The 15,834-nt window shown below is 42.1% G+C and overlaps 1 protein-coding gene across 1 annotated transcript in view; it reads left to right on the forward strand.

Moving 5' to 3' along the window:
- CYLD (ubiquitin carboxyl-terminal hydrolase CYLD) overlaps positions 1 to 15,834 on the forward strand; it is a 75,373-nt gene that overhangs the window by 36,453 nt on the left and 23,086 nt on the right. Inside the window, exons 10-12 of the mRNA XM_080279685.1 lie at positions 11,402 to 11,555; positions 14,087 to 14,101; positions 14,607 to 14,766. Coding sequence (XP_080135811.1) covers positions 11,402 to 11,555; positions 14,087 to 14,101; positions 14,607 to 14,766 — 329 coding nt within the window. The remainder of the gene's footprint in view (positions 1 to 11,401; positions 11,556 to 14,086; positions 14,102 to 14,606; positions 14,767 to 15,834) is intronic.

The raw sequence follows: 15,834 nt of genomic DNA on the forward strand, positions 1-15,834 counted from the left end.
TAGTTTTATTGAGCCCACTTTCGCCTGGGCATGTCTTCTTCATTTTGCTGATGATGTTTGTGATTTCTGTGTTTGTGATTGGGCGTGTAAGGAATGAGGTTTGATTTAGACGTGTTGGGTCTGCTGTGTTGTATGGTGTGGTTCTGTCCTTGTGTACTGTGAGGTACTGGTTTACTGTATGCTCTGTCTGGGGGAGGGGGCCTCTCCTAGGTTGTTCCTCTGTAAATATCTCTTCCCAGATGTCTTTTAGTAGGGCTTCTTTGCTGGGGTTAGAGTATACTTTTTCATTTTGGGAGTTGAACATGTAAGGGGGTTCGTTGTTGTTATTTCCAGATAGAGACCTAATTTTCCTCCAAAAAATTTCTGGCTTCTTGTATATGTGTGAGAGGTTTTGCATTATGTTTGCCCATGTCTCTGTGTGTTCTGTATGTAATGTCCTGTGTAGTTGGAGCTGCAGTGCTTTGTATGTTGTGTAGTGTTGTCTGGTCCATCCGTTTGTTTGTGCGTGTTGTCTGAGTGCATTGAATTGTGCTATGATGTTTTGTGTTTCTTGGCTAGGTGTGTATCCTGCTAATGGTTTATTTCGTGTTATTGGGATGTGTAGTGTTATGGCTTGCTTGATGACGGTGTACCATGAGTGTATTATGTTGTCCAGCTCAGTGGGTGTAGCGTATTGTAGGTGTGTTATGTCCGGGAGGTGTGTATCTATGTGTCTTTGAAAATTTTCCCAGTCAGCAGCAGTGAAGTTAGGTCTTGGCCTGCAAGGCGAATAGAGTGGATAGGTTGAGATGTCTGCGATTATGGGAATATGATCGCTAGTTGTTAGGGGTCCTTGTTTGATGTGTATGTTGTGGTAGGTGTTATAGTTAGATAATATTATGTCTGGTGTTGTGGCGGAGTTGGGTGAGAGGAATGTGGGGAAGTGTGGTCCTATGTGTTGTATTGTTCTGTCAAGAATTAGTTGGTGTAACTGAGATCCTACTACATTTGTGTCTCTGTATCCAAATGTTCTGTGATGTGCGTTTAGATCCCCAAAGAGATAGACTGGTGTGTTTCTTCTAAAGAGTGTGATATAGTCTGGCGTGGGAATGAAAGGTCTGCTAGGTGGGATGTAATCTGTGGCAAGCAAGATGATTCCTGTTTGCGTTTGTATTTCTACTGCAAGTGTGTTGGTGAGGAAGTCGTCAAGTATTCTGTGTTGTATGTTGTGCTTGACTGCGATTGCTGTCCCATCCGTGATTCTTTCGTGTCTGTTTGATTTGTATACTCTATACCCTGGAATTTTTAGCTGTTCGTCAGATTTAACCCCATGGCTGTTGAGAAGGATTATGTGGGGGTCTATGTGTGTGTAGGTGTTGTTTAGGGTGTGTTTCCTTCCCCTCCAGTTGAGGACATTATGTTGTATTATTCTTAGTGTTTGGGCCGTTTTGTTCAGGGTTGAGAGAGGTGTTTATTTTTGGTTGCTCCCAGCTCGCACCCTCCCTCTCTCATATACCTCTCTACTCCATCTCTCCATCTTATCCTTGGCCTCCCCCTCCCTCTCCTTCCCTTCACCTTCTCAGAATTCTTTACCATTTTGCTGAAAAGCCAGAAAGTGCCAGATGGGAATAAGAGATGAGTTATCTTGAAAAACCCCAAAAGTGCCAGATTGAATACCAATGCTGTATTATCTCAGAAACTAGAGAAAGTCACTAAAGCCAGTCTCATTGTTTGAGCAAGCAAGCAAAAACACTGTACAGTATGTACAGTAGTTGGGTGGTAAAGGACAGCACCAAAATTGAGTTATCTCAGAAGGTAATAAAGCTTCAGCAGATCTGTTTTCATCATCATGAAAAAACATTTGAAAAAATGGTGTTGCTTGAGTGACTTTTCCAAAATATTTACTGTCAGATTGCTCAAGAAAGCCATATACTGACAGATTGAGCTCCAGAGCTGGGTTACCTTGGAAATTGTGAAAGCAATAGGAGACCCACTCACATCAATGGGAGGCATATGAAAAAGTTAGTTGTTACATAGGTGTCTTTGCTCAAAATTAGCTCCATACTGCTGAAAATTAAAAAAGAGAGCTCCAAAACTGGACTATCTCAGAAACTATTAAAGCTATAGCAGACTTGCAAACATTATTGGAAAGATTTTGGAAAAGTACTAGGTGTTACTCAAGTGGCTGTTCTCAGAGTTTACCACCATACTACTGAAAGAAGACAAAAAGTGTAGACATGAGAAACAAAACTGTGTTAGCTCTGATATTATTAAAGCTACAGCTGTGCCATATACATCATTGGAAAGTTTATGGAAAAATAGTAGGTGTTACTGAAATGACATTTCTCAAAGTTTCAAAATGTGAATTAATATCAGGGAAGTGGGAGGACAAAGTTCCCCTTCTGTTAGCTACAGTAGTGACATTAACAAGCTTGCTTGTTCAGACTTATTCTACATATTCAGGATTGGATGCCTGTAACACAATGCAGTATCTGTAACGGTAAACAACTTTCAATCAGCATCTGTTACAAGACATCCTTGTAATCACTTGATTATTATGGTCAGTGATTCTGGTATTTGAGTTAGGCTGATGGTCATGATAATACAGGTTTTTACATGGCCAAAATCCCATTTTGCTGTAGTACCAAGAGTGATTGAGACATGCTCAAAATGAAGCAGTATCCTTTTGACCATTGCTGGCATTTATGAACCAGAAGAGAAAAATCTCAGACTAAGGAGGCTGAGGCAAATGTGTGAACAGCTCCCATGAATACCATAAAAGACAATCTCCATTTTTGTGATTTTTCTTTAGACCCAGTTTGCTCTAGTCGAAGATTTCAGGACCTCCAAGGTGCTCACAAGAATGACATGAGACCAGCAGCATCTTAAATGTTGCTCATATTGGCAGGAACCTTGTTGGCTCTTGAGCAATGAAGTTACATAATTTATGCCAACAGAAGGAAAGGATGGAAGTACAGTATTGGAAGTAATGAAGAAAGTCAAAATGGGGAAAGCCCAAGGAATTCATGGCATGTATGGTGCAATGCTGAAGCACTGGGGAGAAATAGTTGTAAAATAGATATGGAAGATGTACAGATTGGCCTGGGAAGGAGGTAGTCTCAGAGGATTGGAAGTCAGATATAATTCCCCTGTACAAAGGAAAAAGGGAAAATGATGTGTGTGGTGTCCTTAGTGTAATAGAAAAAGTGTGTGGTAGGATACTTATGGACAGAGTTAGGGAAATAACAGAGGAATTAGTTGGCGAAGAACAGGGACATTTTAGGAAGGAAAGAGATTGTGTAGATCAGATATTCATTCTTAGGTCTTTAGTGGATAAGTTTCTAGAGAAGGGAAAGAAGTTGTATGCAGCCTTCAAGGATTTGTTGAAAGCATATGACATGGTGGTTAGACAAGGAATGTGGAAAGTATTAAGAATATATGGAGTACAGTACATGGGAAGGTGATGAGTGCTGTGAAGAGTATGTATGAGGGTGCTTAGGCTGCAGTGCATGTGGATAGTTAACTGAGTGAATTTTTCTATTTGAATGTTGGATTGAAACAGGGATGTGTCATGTCCCCATGGTTGTTCAATCTGTAAATGGATGTGGTTATAAAAGAGGTACAAAGTAGGGCAGTGGATGTTGGAGCGACCCTATTGAGAGTGGCAGTGTTTGGAAACTCCCTGTACTGTTGTGTGCAGATGATACTGTATTGTTAAGTGAAGACAAATGGGAACTACAAGGCATGATGAATAGGTTTTGGGGAGTGTGTAAGAAATGGATTCTAAAGGTGGATGTAGGGAAGAGTAAAGTTATGGTCTTCAAGAGAAATGAAGCCACTGAATGTGCAGTGAGGCTGGATGAAGAGGAAATGGAAACTGTGAGTGCATTTAAATACTTGGGTAGTGTGATGAGTAAGGATGGAAGTTTAGAGGGTGTGTGAGTGCATTTAAATACTTGGGTAGTGTGATGAGTAAGGATGGAAGTTTAGAGGGTGAAATGCTTGAAAAGGTACAACAGGAATAAAAGGTTGCTCTTTCTTTGAAAGCAGTGATAAGGAACAGAGAAGTGAGCATGGAAGCAAAAAAGTCACTAGCATGATAGTATTGTGATACCAACCATAATGTATGGAAGTAAAGCTTGGACCTTGTTGGATGGACACAAGTCAAAAGTGAGAGCAGTGGAAATGAGTTATTTGAGAGGAGCATGTGGAGTTAGGTGGAGAAACAGACTGACAAATGAGGAAGTGAAGGAGCATTGTGGTGTGGATGTGGATGTATTAGCAAGCATTAGGAGAAATTCATTGAGGTGGTTTGGCCTTGTGGATAGGATGGAGAGTGAGAGACTAATGAGGAGAGTGTATGCAAGTGAAGTGGAGGGGGGGAGAGGGAGGGGAAGGCCAAGGATGAGATGGAGAGCTGGAGTGGAGGGGTATATGAGAGACGGTCCTGTGAGCTGGGAGCAGGGCAGTGAAATGACGTGGGACAGGGCAACGTGGAGGCAATTTGTTTTTGGCCACCCCTTATGGGATTGAGACATCTGGCAGTAGATAGACAGATAGAAGGAATGGGATGATAATAATCAATTTAGTGTTAAAATCAGTGTTAATAGTGTATACAGTTGCTGCTTCTTTGTCACAAAAATGAAAATATGTATTAATTTGGCTGTCTGTTCATCATATTCATAAAAATGAGGTTTTCAATATGTCTTTAAATTTAAATAAGTGAGAAGCACACCCTGTTAGTGAAAACAGAAGTACAATTACCAAAGGCAAAGTTTACAGTACTCATCCTGATAGTAGGTGGTGGCAGCCTCATCTGTCCACTTGATGTTGTGCTGCTTACTTCTTCCTTCAGCTTTATTATTTCCTTTCTGTGCCTGTCCTCCTCGCTTCCAATTTCTCCTATCCTTTGTTTGTTCATTTGTTTGTACTGTTTATTAAGGCTCCAACGTGCATGCAAGCGTTGGTCTTGGTCACATGAGACCTCCCCATGCTGCTCGATCTCTGGCACCCTCCCTATTCAGTCGCCTTTCCCTGAGGTCACACTGTGTGATCACATCCTAGGTCTTCTTCGGTTTGCCTCTTGCAGCCCAACCCCCGACATTCACACTTCTCACTCTCTGCACCCAGTTGCCATCTTGCATCCTGTCCACACACACAGACTATCTCAATATGCCCCTCCTCATCACAGCACCAATATATTTCTGTCCCATCCTTCCTCACAACTCCAGTCGTAATCCTAGTCCTCACCCCAGGCCTTGCATTCAAGGACACACTACAAATCCATCTGATTATTGTCATTTCTATCTGTTTGAGCCTATGAATATCCTCTGCCTTTACTCCCCAGGCCACCATCTCTTAACTGTTATTACCAGACTACATGCACATTACACACTACATGTCCTTTTCAATATTTAAACAAAAATATAAATGCCATCTCATTACAAGGCCTTGGAGTCCCCAGGGGTTGGGGGTGGGGGAGACCATCAAAAGCCCCACCATCTGCCCCTCTTCCAATAACAACCAAGCGAGATGCCGGGAACCACTGTCTGACTCGCTTCTTCTTCATTTCTGCAACATTCGTAACCTTTCCTCTAACTTTCTCACTGTTGAACCTCACCTCTCCTCCTCTAAACCTCACCTTCTCTTCCTCACTGAGACGGAACCATCTGAGGCGTCTGATAGCAAACCTTTTCCTGTATCCTTGTGCTCTCTGTATGCTCATTTCAAAGTGAAAGGTGGCTGTAGTGTATATGTACGCAACAGCATATCTTGCTCTTGTGTTCCTGAACTTGAATCATCTGAATTCTCTACTCTCTGGCTTCAGCTCTCCTGTCATTATCTGACTAAATATATCTCTGCTGTTTACTTATCCCCTAGTTTTACTGACTGTGAAAAATTCTTTGACTCTCTTACTTCTACGATGGAACACCTCTTATCAGTTTCTTCTTTCTCTGAAACCTCCATTCTAGGATATTTCAATGTTCATCACCACCTTTGGCTCTCGTCTCCTTTCACTGAGCCACCTAGTGAGCAGGCCTACATCTTTTCTGTCCATAATGACCAAGAGTAGCTTGTACAGCACCCTACCCATATCTCTGACTGCCTTGGAGAAAGTTCCAACATACATGACCTCTTCATTACAACTAATCCTTTTGCTTACACTGTTAATTTTTTCTCTCTCTTGAGTTCCTCTGACCACAGCTTTATCACCTTCACCTGTTCTATCACTCCAGTAAGGCCTGTGGACCCTCCCAAGAAGCGGTGACTAGTACGGTTTGGATCTGCTGATTGGGAGGCCCTCAGGCAGTACTTCTTTGGTTTTCCCTGGAATGATTATTGCTTCCATAGCTGAGAGTCATCTGAGTGTGCCTTTCACGTTACGAAGGTTATTGTCTTGGGCATAGAAGCATACATTCCATTCTCATATCCTGTGACTAATGCAAAAAAAACTTGATTTAATCACTCTTGTTCTAATGCTGTCCACAACAAGGAACCAACCCATCTCTGAATCTGCCCAGACTGGTGCTAAGACTCTTCTTTGCTCTACTAAAAATCATTCATACTAAGTGCTCTGATCTCTCCAACTCAAATTCTTCCTGCTCCTTCTGGCAGCCTGCCAAATAACCTTTCTAAAAATATTACCTTATCATCCTTCCCCCCTTTTTTCCACTCTGATGGCTATTTCTGTTACTGATAAAGCAGAACTCTTCGCACAGACTTTCTCCTCCAGTTCTACCTTAGACGATTATATAGGAAAGAAAAGGGGACTGTACTCTGCTTTTGTTGATTTGGAGAAGGCCTTTGACAGAGTCCCTAGAGAGGTGGTGAAGTAGGCAATGAGAAAACTTGGGATCCAGGAGTGGTTGGTTAGGGTGGTTATGGCCATGGATGTGGGTTTTCACACCCAGGTAAAGGTGAATTAAGATTTGAGTGATGGGTTTTCTGTGAATGTTGGTGTGCACTAAGAGTCAGTTTTGAGCCCCTTGTTGGTTATCATGGTACAGTAAAAGCTCAATAGATCGACCTTGCAGAAGGCGGAATTCCCGGTAAGTCAAACTCTGACAGAGGTGTGACTTAGTGTTTATTCAAAGGGTTAAATTTTAGTTTCTTATATTCCAAGTGCTACATTTTAGTTGATTATATTCGAAGTGTCACATTTTAGTTTAATTTATTGTAAAGTGAAGTATTTAAGTGCAGAACTTCTTGTAATTAAGTGACTGTTACACCACTCCACTTATGCAACCTCCTATCTTAGTCTTGCCTATGACATGCACCAAATTGTTTTTATTGTTTATTTTTATTGCTTTATAAATTCCTCTTTAGTGTTAATAAACAAGTAATCACATATACTTTGCAGCCAATGGGGAGGTAATATAGTTTTTTTTTATTATTATTATTATTACTGATTGGAAAATTCCATAAGTCGAACTACCGTAGAGCCCCATATAGTTCGACTTATGAAGCTTTTACTGTACTTGAAAACCCTCTCACATGACTTCGGAAATGAACTCCCATGGAAGATTTAGTATGCTGATGATTTGGTGTTGATTGCAAGGAATGAAAGGGAGGCAGGGGAAAGATTTAGGGAGTGGAGAGATGATATGGGGCACAAGGGCATTAGAGTAAATGCAGGTAAAACAAAAGTGATGGTATCGAGGGCTGGTAGCAGTATTGTCAGAGAAGAGGGAGAGAGGCCATGTGCGATTTGCAACAAGGGCACGGGAAATAATTCTATCTTGTGCAGTGTCTGTGATAAGTGTGTGCATAAGAGATGTAGTGGTATTAAAGGGAGACTGCGGGATAATGCAGATTTCATGTGTGCGGTGTGTTGGGGAGAGCAGGTGGAGGTTATCAAATGTGAAAGCTTTGAATTTGCTGGTGAGTCTCTTGAGTGAATGGAAGAGTTTTGTTATTTGGGAGACATGTTATGTGCTGGAGGTGGGGCTAGAGTGAGGAGTGATTGGAAGAAATTTGGGGAGCTGTTGCCTCTCCTGACATTGAGAGGGCTCTCCCTCCTTGCTAAGGGATCTTTGTATGTGACATGTGTTAGGAGTGTAAAGCTGTATGGCAGTGAGACTTGAACAGGAAAGGAAGAGGATATTCACAGACTCAGACGTACAGAAATGACAATGGTTAGGCACATGTTAAGTGCATTCCTGCCTGGGGGGGCTAGGTTTACAATGGAAGAGTAGTGGGGTAGTTTGGGACTGGAGTGTATTGGTGTTGTGGTGAGAAGAGGTAGATTGAGATGGTTTGGGCATGTGGAGAGGATGGGGAATGATAATTGGGTGCAGAAAGTGAGAAGTGTTAATGTTAGCGGTAGCATTGCGAGAGGTAGACCGAAAAAGACCTGGGATGAGGTCATTGAGTGTGACCTCAGGGATAAGGGACTGAATAGGGAAGCTACCAGAGATCGAGCAGCATGGATATCCGCCATTAGGGGACCAAGGCCGATGCATACAAGCATGTTGGAGCCTTCAAAAATGGACAAACAAACGATTCCAGTGCTGTTCCTCCAACACTCCCCCCCCACCCCTCGGACTTCCTCATGGGTGACATTAAAATTTTGTCAATTTTTGGATTTTCTGCTATCACTGGCCCCAGTACTAACAAGGCATATGGGCCTGATTGGGTCCTTTTTGTTGTTCTCAAGAACTGTGCTTCCGTTTCTCCACCTTGCCTAAGTAAACTCTTTTGCCATTGTCTGTTAACTTGTACCTTTCCTTCTTGCAGGAAGTTTGCTCTCATTCAGCCTATCCCAGAGAAAGGTGACCATTCCCATCCCTCTAACTGTCGCCCAATAACTTTGATATCCTGTGTTTCAAAAGTTTTTGAGTCTGTTCTTAACAAAAAAAATTTAAAAGCATCTTTCTTATCACAACCTTCTTTCTGATTGTCAGTATGGGTTCTGCCTGGGATGGTCCACGAGTGATCTTCTCACCTACCTTTCAGACACCTGGTCATCCTCCTTTCAGGACTTTGGCAAAAGCTTTGCCATTCCACTTGGCATCTCAAAGGCTTTCTATCGAGTCTGGCAAAAATCTTTAATTTCCAAACTTCCCATCTACCATCCATCCATCATCCAATCCTACATTGCCCCATGAGGAGCGTAGGAGCCCTTGGCTAGGCAGTTGGTCCCGACATTTAAGATGAGAGTAACCGGCCTCACTAATCCATGAGTGGCATTACATGAGCAATCAACCCCAACCATCCCTTGGATATAAACCTTCACCGGCTCAGTCCGATTGGAGCACAATAATTACCCACTAAACCACCAGGCACCAAAATTTGGTTATATGGTTACCACGGCGTAGTAAATGGTTTCCTGGTATACAGGAAACCATTTGGCTTGTCACTCAGTGTTGAGTCACCCACAGGCAGAAGGAAGAGGAAAGAATGAAGGAAAGAAAGTCAGAAGAAAGAGTGTAATGTTACCCGTAGTCAGAAGGACAAGGAAAGAATGAAGGAAAGGAAGACAGAAGAGGATGGAAGGAAAGAAGGATGGAGGAGAGAAAAGGGCAGACACCTAACAGCAATGCTACATCGAGTAAGTGGATGGTGAGCGCTCCCACCTACCACAAAAATCTGTGTCTTCATCTCTGGCTTCCTATCTGATTGTTATATAGCAGCTGTTTTAGATGGCCACCGTTCTTCTCCAAGAGCTATCTATAGTGGTGTTCCTCAGGGCGCTGTCCTATCACCAACTCTCTTCCCTGTATTCATCAGTGACCTTCTAAGCTTTACATCTAACACTATCCACTCATACTCTGATGACTCCACCTTTTACCTTCTTATTCACTTCCTGCAGTGTCCATCTCAGCAGTTACTTCAGCAAACAAGGACAGAGACTATGGCACACCCAGTGTCTGACTTAGCTCATATCTCTGGTTGTGGTAAACGTAATCTTATTGTTTTTAATGCATCAAAATTTCAATTCTTACATCTATCAACCTGACAAAATCTTCCGTAGGAATATCCTCTAATTTTTAACAATATTCGGCTCAATCCTGCATCATCTTTAAATGTACTTGGGGTTTCATGCTCTCAGGATTTATCTTGGAAAGATCATATTACCTGTGTTGTAAAATCTACTTCCAAAAAATTAGGTGTGCCAAGTCGACTCCCTGCCTTCTATACCCCTGCACAGTTGTTGACTTTATACATGAGTTTTATTCGCCCCTGTGTAGAGTACAACTCTCATGTGTGGGGAGGCTCCCCACATACCTCTCTTCTCAACAAGGTCGGGTCAGAGGCTTTTCGTCTCATTAACTTTCCTCCTACTGGCTCCCTTCAACCTCTGTCTCTTTTCCACACTGTTACATCTTCATGTCATTTCAATCACAATTTCAGTGGTCTCTGCTCCTCTGAACTGTCTGCTTGCATCTCTCCACCACCACGACAGTTGTGTACCACCCGTCTAGCAACAAACTCTCATCCCTTTTCTGTCCAGTTCTCCAATGCAAGAGTTAACCAGTACTCCCAGTCCTTCATGTATGCAACAGGTCATTTCTGGAACTGTCTCCCTCTGTCTGTATTTCCTACTCACTGTGATCTCTGGTCTTTCAAACGCAGTGTGTCCGACATCTTGAAGTGAACGGAATTTGGCTCGCTGTTATTTTGTTTTTGTTCTTCCTTCTATGGAACAATTTGTGGGCTCCTGGCCTTTGGTTTGTTCTTCCTTGCATTAAAAAAAAAAAAAAAAAAAAAAAAAAAAAAACACTGTGACAGTGCTAACACATGCCACATACAAAGATCCCTTAGAATGGAGGGCAGTTTCACCACAGAAAGATTTCAGTGCACTATTTACACTCCCTTTTCTGTCTCGCTTTCCTTCATTCTCTCCTCTGTCTGTAGGTGACTCTACACTGAGTGACAAGCCAAATGGGCTCCTGTACGCCAGGAAACCAATTACTACACTGGGTGGTAACCATATAACCAAATTATGGCACCTGGTGGTGTACTGGGTAAGTAAGGTGCTCCAGCTGGATTGAGCCTGTGCAGGTTTATATCCATGGGATTGTTGGGGTTTATTGCTCACTTAATGCCACTCGAGGATGAGTGAGGCTGGGCACTTTCATCTTAAATGTCAGGAGCAACTTGTCTTCCCATGAGTTCCTACGCTTCTCATGGAGCGACATAGGATTGGATGATGGATGGATAGATGTATTGTTCTTCAGCAAGTTATTGATTATAAACTACCTTTTTATGCATTTTTGCCATCAAACCATAATAAATTACATGAATATTGCTTACTAAAGTTCTCTTATTACCTGTAAAGCTGATTTGCCAGCTTTTTCTAATGCTGTACCCATACTTTGTTCCAGTTGTTTGGAGAAAATTGTAATAAGTGGATCACATCCCTGACTTAAAAAAAGCAACTGCTTTATAACTAATGCAGGTTATTGGTATGAATCTACAGGAGGATACAGAAGATGGACTGTCAGATGGCACATTCAGTGGGAAGCGTTACTTCACCTGTGCAGTAGGCAAGGCACTTTTTGTCCCTCTACGCATGTGTCACCGGGACAGCCGATTCCTTGAGTCCATTTCGTCAAACCCAAGAGCAAGCTTAGGTGAGACAAGTTTCTTTTTTTTTTCCCTGAGAGTTTATGCTGTATACTGGACACTGTTTACTGCATAATACCATTGTGAGGGTAACAGAAGAAATAGTAAATGAATAAGATTTCAAGGCAGTCCTGCTGAGAGAATGGGTATTGTACATTGTAGATAATTCACTGTATTGTTGTGTCATCATCATTATCCTAATCCTATTTCTATTATTTCATTATTTCATCCCACTTTCCCACTGATATATGGGATGAGAGGTTTCTGAAAAAGTCATAAGGATTGGGAAAGTAGAAATGGAGAAAAAGTATCAAATGGAACATCTCATAAATCGGCCACAATTCATTTTACTTACAGTTCATGCTTTCAGAGTTCCTGGCCCCACCTCACAGCTCAGGTGATCCCCACAAAATGGTGCTTCATTGCATCTGTGAATAAAGTGGGGTGCTTGATAAGTTCGTGGTGTAAGGTACAAAGACTTAATTTTAGACAAGTTAACACAGTCATTTTTCAACATAGTCTCTTCGTAAATTTACACATGTAGTCTAGCGGTCATGGAGCATATGGATTCCTTCTTTGCAGAAGTTAGTATCTTGGGCCTCCAAATGGTGATCTACAGCATCAGTGACATCATTAACATTTGCAAAATGGCAACTGCTGAGCTCCTTTTTCATCTTGGGGAACAGGTAGTAGTCTGAGGGTGCCAAATTAGGTAAATAGAATGGATGTTCAACAGGTTGGAATCCACATTCACGGGTAGCAGCAATGGCCACTGGGGACTTGTGAGCCAGAGCGTTGTCTTGGTGGAAGATCGCCCCTCTTGTCAGCTTCCCATGCAGATTCTTAATTTTCTCTTGTAGCAGCCTCAAGAGATCAGTGTAGTAGGCCCTGGTGACAGTATGTCCCTTTTCAAGGTAATTCACCAGCAGCACCCCTTTTGCATCCCGAAAAATGGAGGCCATCACCTTCCCTATAGACATAACCGACTTGGCCTACTTGGGAGTCAAAGATCCTGCACTGTTTCAACTGTTCTTTCATCTCTGATTGGAAGTGGTGCATCCAGGTCTCATTCATGGTCACAAATCACCAGGGAACTCTCTCGAGATCTGCGTCAAAAATAGCAAGATTGTCCTCTGACGTGTTATGTCAAATCCACTTCTTATCAGGTCCAAGAAACTTTGGGGCCCAGCAAGCTGAAATCTTGGTGATATGGAGTTCATTGTGAATCACTGCATGGATGCATTCCTGGGAGATACCCAGCTCTAAGGCAATTTCACGCTCTGTTATTCATTGATCTGCCAAGACCATGTCATGGATTTTGTCAATGGCTTCCTGTGTGGTGACAGTGACGGCCTTCCTGAATGAGGGTCATCTTCCAGGCTCTCCCCGCCTCGTTTAAATTCAGCAGCCCACTTCTTAACCATGCTGTAGAAAGGGGCATCCTCCTTTAGTGTCGCCACCATGTTCTTGTGGATGTCCATGGCTGATAAGCCCTTGATACTGAGGTAGCGGATGGCTACCTGATGGGGTGATATTTTCCATTTTCTCCAAAATTGCTGACTCCTGAATTTATTTACCTGGTAAAGAAAAAATACAACAGTTATGAATTTCATACTTCTTGTGTAATCATTCAAAGAGCTGAACAGTATGTAGTTTTAGTAAGGACTGTATAGCTCATCTCCTTTCACCTTAGGCCACAGACTTATCAATCACCCCTCGTAACTTTAGTCTGGTGACTGCTGTGGTAAAAAGGGCTGCCACCCTTGTTATGCATATTTCCATACATACAGATACTTCATCCATTCATCGTTTTCACATTGTAGTTGATTTTTTTCTTAACATATAATTTTATTTTGTAACATTTAAAGCAAAAATATTAGTCATCATCATCATCATATAATCCTGTGTTACCTCATGAGGAGTGTAGGAACCTAGGGCTTGGCAAGTTGGTCCTGACATTTAAGATGAGAGTGACCAGCCTCACACATCCCTGAGTGACATTATGTGAACAGTAAGCCCCAACCACCCCGTGGATATAAACCTGCGCCAGCTTAATCCGATTGGAGCACCTTAATTACCCACTAAACCACCAGGCTTCATCATTTGGTTATATGGTTACCACCCAGCATAGTAAATGGTTTCTTGGTGTACAGGAAACCATTTGGCTTGTTACTCAGTGTAGAGTCACCCATAGACAGACAGAGGAAGAAAGAATGAAGGAAAGAAAGACAGAAGAGGAAGAAGGAAGAGAAGGAAGGAACAGAGGAAAGGGCAGTCACCTGAGAGCATAACTACATCGAGTGAGTGGATGATGGGTGCCCCTACCTGCCACAAAAAAATATTAGTTGAGGCATTTATACAATGACTACTGGTAAAACATTCACTGACTTTAAGTATGTTCTCAAAATATGTAAGCTGATGTTATGATGACCTGAAATTGTGCTAAGAAACTTTACTTTTGTGCCTTAAATGTTCAGAGTGAAAAAAAAAGTTTCATTTGATTTTTTTTTATTATTGTTTATTTATTTTACTTTTCCAGGAAGGCCCTCACAAGGTGTACAGATTCTGCTTCTAATCAGTTACTCCAGTGTTTACGAGTTGGCATGAGTTTGATTGACATTATTGATTTCAAAAGTTTTCTTGGCACATCCTTGCAAACGTGTCTTGTGCATTGGTAAAAGTAAACATATTTTGTTACCAGATAGTATTTACACACGTAAAAAGGTTGTGTTTACTGCTTGTAACCTCTACTGACTACTGCATGTCCATTGCTAACACTAAACTGTACATTACTGTTCTGCAACCTTTCCTTAGAGATTCATTTGTTTGAAAGTCCTAATATTTTGTCTTTTTGTGGGTGGTGATATCTTGTGCATACATGTTCAGACCCTTACAAGAAATCAATGCAATAAGTGTCCAATGCAGATAGCTTTTATCATGTTCCATTAGAGGTTTGTTTCTTTTTAAATGTCCTGTGATTACGCAACATTTTCTGTAACACTAGAAAAAACTTTAAACTGTAACTATTATATTCCTCTGACTTTCATTTCTTTCTGTAGCTTTTGGAAGTATGGACTGTCAACCAGTTGGTGGTAGTGTGGCCCCACTTTCTGCCCCAGATGACGTACGTGCAATGTTTGGCAAGAACCGAGGCATCCAGGGACACCAGAACTCCTGCTACCTAGATGCAACTCTTTTTAGTATGTTTGCTTTCACCAGGTAAGGCATAGGAAATTATAATAATTGAGTCCTCTTGCAAGGGAATTATATATTAGGATGCCTTTGCAATATTTGTGGTATGGGGCACAAGGCCCTGAGAGTAAATGCAGATAAAACAAAAGTGATAGTATGTAGGGTTTGTGATGGTACTCTCAAAGAAGAGGGAATGTGGCTATGGGTGGTTTGCCACAAGGGCATGGAAAGTAATTCCATCATGTACAGTGTTTATGATAGGTGGGTGCATATGAGATGTAGTGGTATTAGAGCTGGACTATGAGATAATGTTGATTTCATGTTGCAGTGTGTCAGTGGGAGCCTGTGGAGATTGTCAAGCATGAAAAGATTGATCTTGCTGGTGAGTCTCTTGAGTATGTGGAAAAGTTTTGTTACTTGGGAGACACGTTATGTGCTGGAGGTGGAGCTGGAGCTAGTTCTGTGGCTTAGAGTGAGGTGTGGTTGGAAGAAGCTTTGGGAGCTGTTGTCTCTCCTGGCATTGAGAGGGGTTCTCCCTCCATGCTAAGGGATCTTTGTGTACAGCATGTGTTAGGAGTGTAATGCTGCATGGAAGTGAGACCTGGGCAGTAAAGGAAGAGGATATTCATAGACTCAGATGTACAGAAATGACAGTTATTAGGTGGATGTGTGGAGTGTCCATGAATGCGAGGCCTGGGGGTGTTAGGCTTAGCTTATGATGGAAGAATTAAGAAGAAGGATGGGATTGGTGTGTATTAGTGTTATGATGAGGAGGGGTAGATTGAGATGGTTTGGGCATGTGGAGGGGAAGGGAGATGACAGCTGGGTGCAGAAAGTGAAAACTGTTAATGTTGGGGGTAGGTTTGCGAGAGGCAGACTGAAAAAGACCTGGAACGAGATCATAGAGTGTGACCTCAGGGAAAAGGGACTGAATAGGGAGGCTGCCAGAGATTGAACAGCATAGAGAGCTGCCATTAGGTGACCAAGGCTGATGCATGCAAGCATGTTAGAGCCTTTATAAACAAAACAAAATGATACACTATTGTAGAGTAGGGGTTCCCAACTTGGGATAAAATATCACCTATGGGATAATGG

The sequence above is a fragment of the Coenobita brevimanus genome, chromosome 80, assembly GCF_032717465.1.
Source record: "Coenobita brevimanus isolate Jiangsu-jjx chromosome 80, ASM3271746v2, whole genome shotgun sequence".
Lineage (NCBI taxonomy): Eukaryota > Metazoa > Arthropoda > Malacostraca > Decapoda > Coenobitidae > Coenobita > Coenobita brevimanus.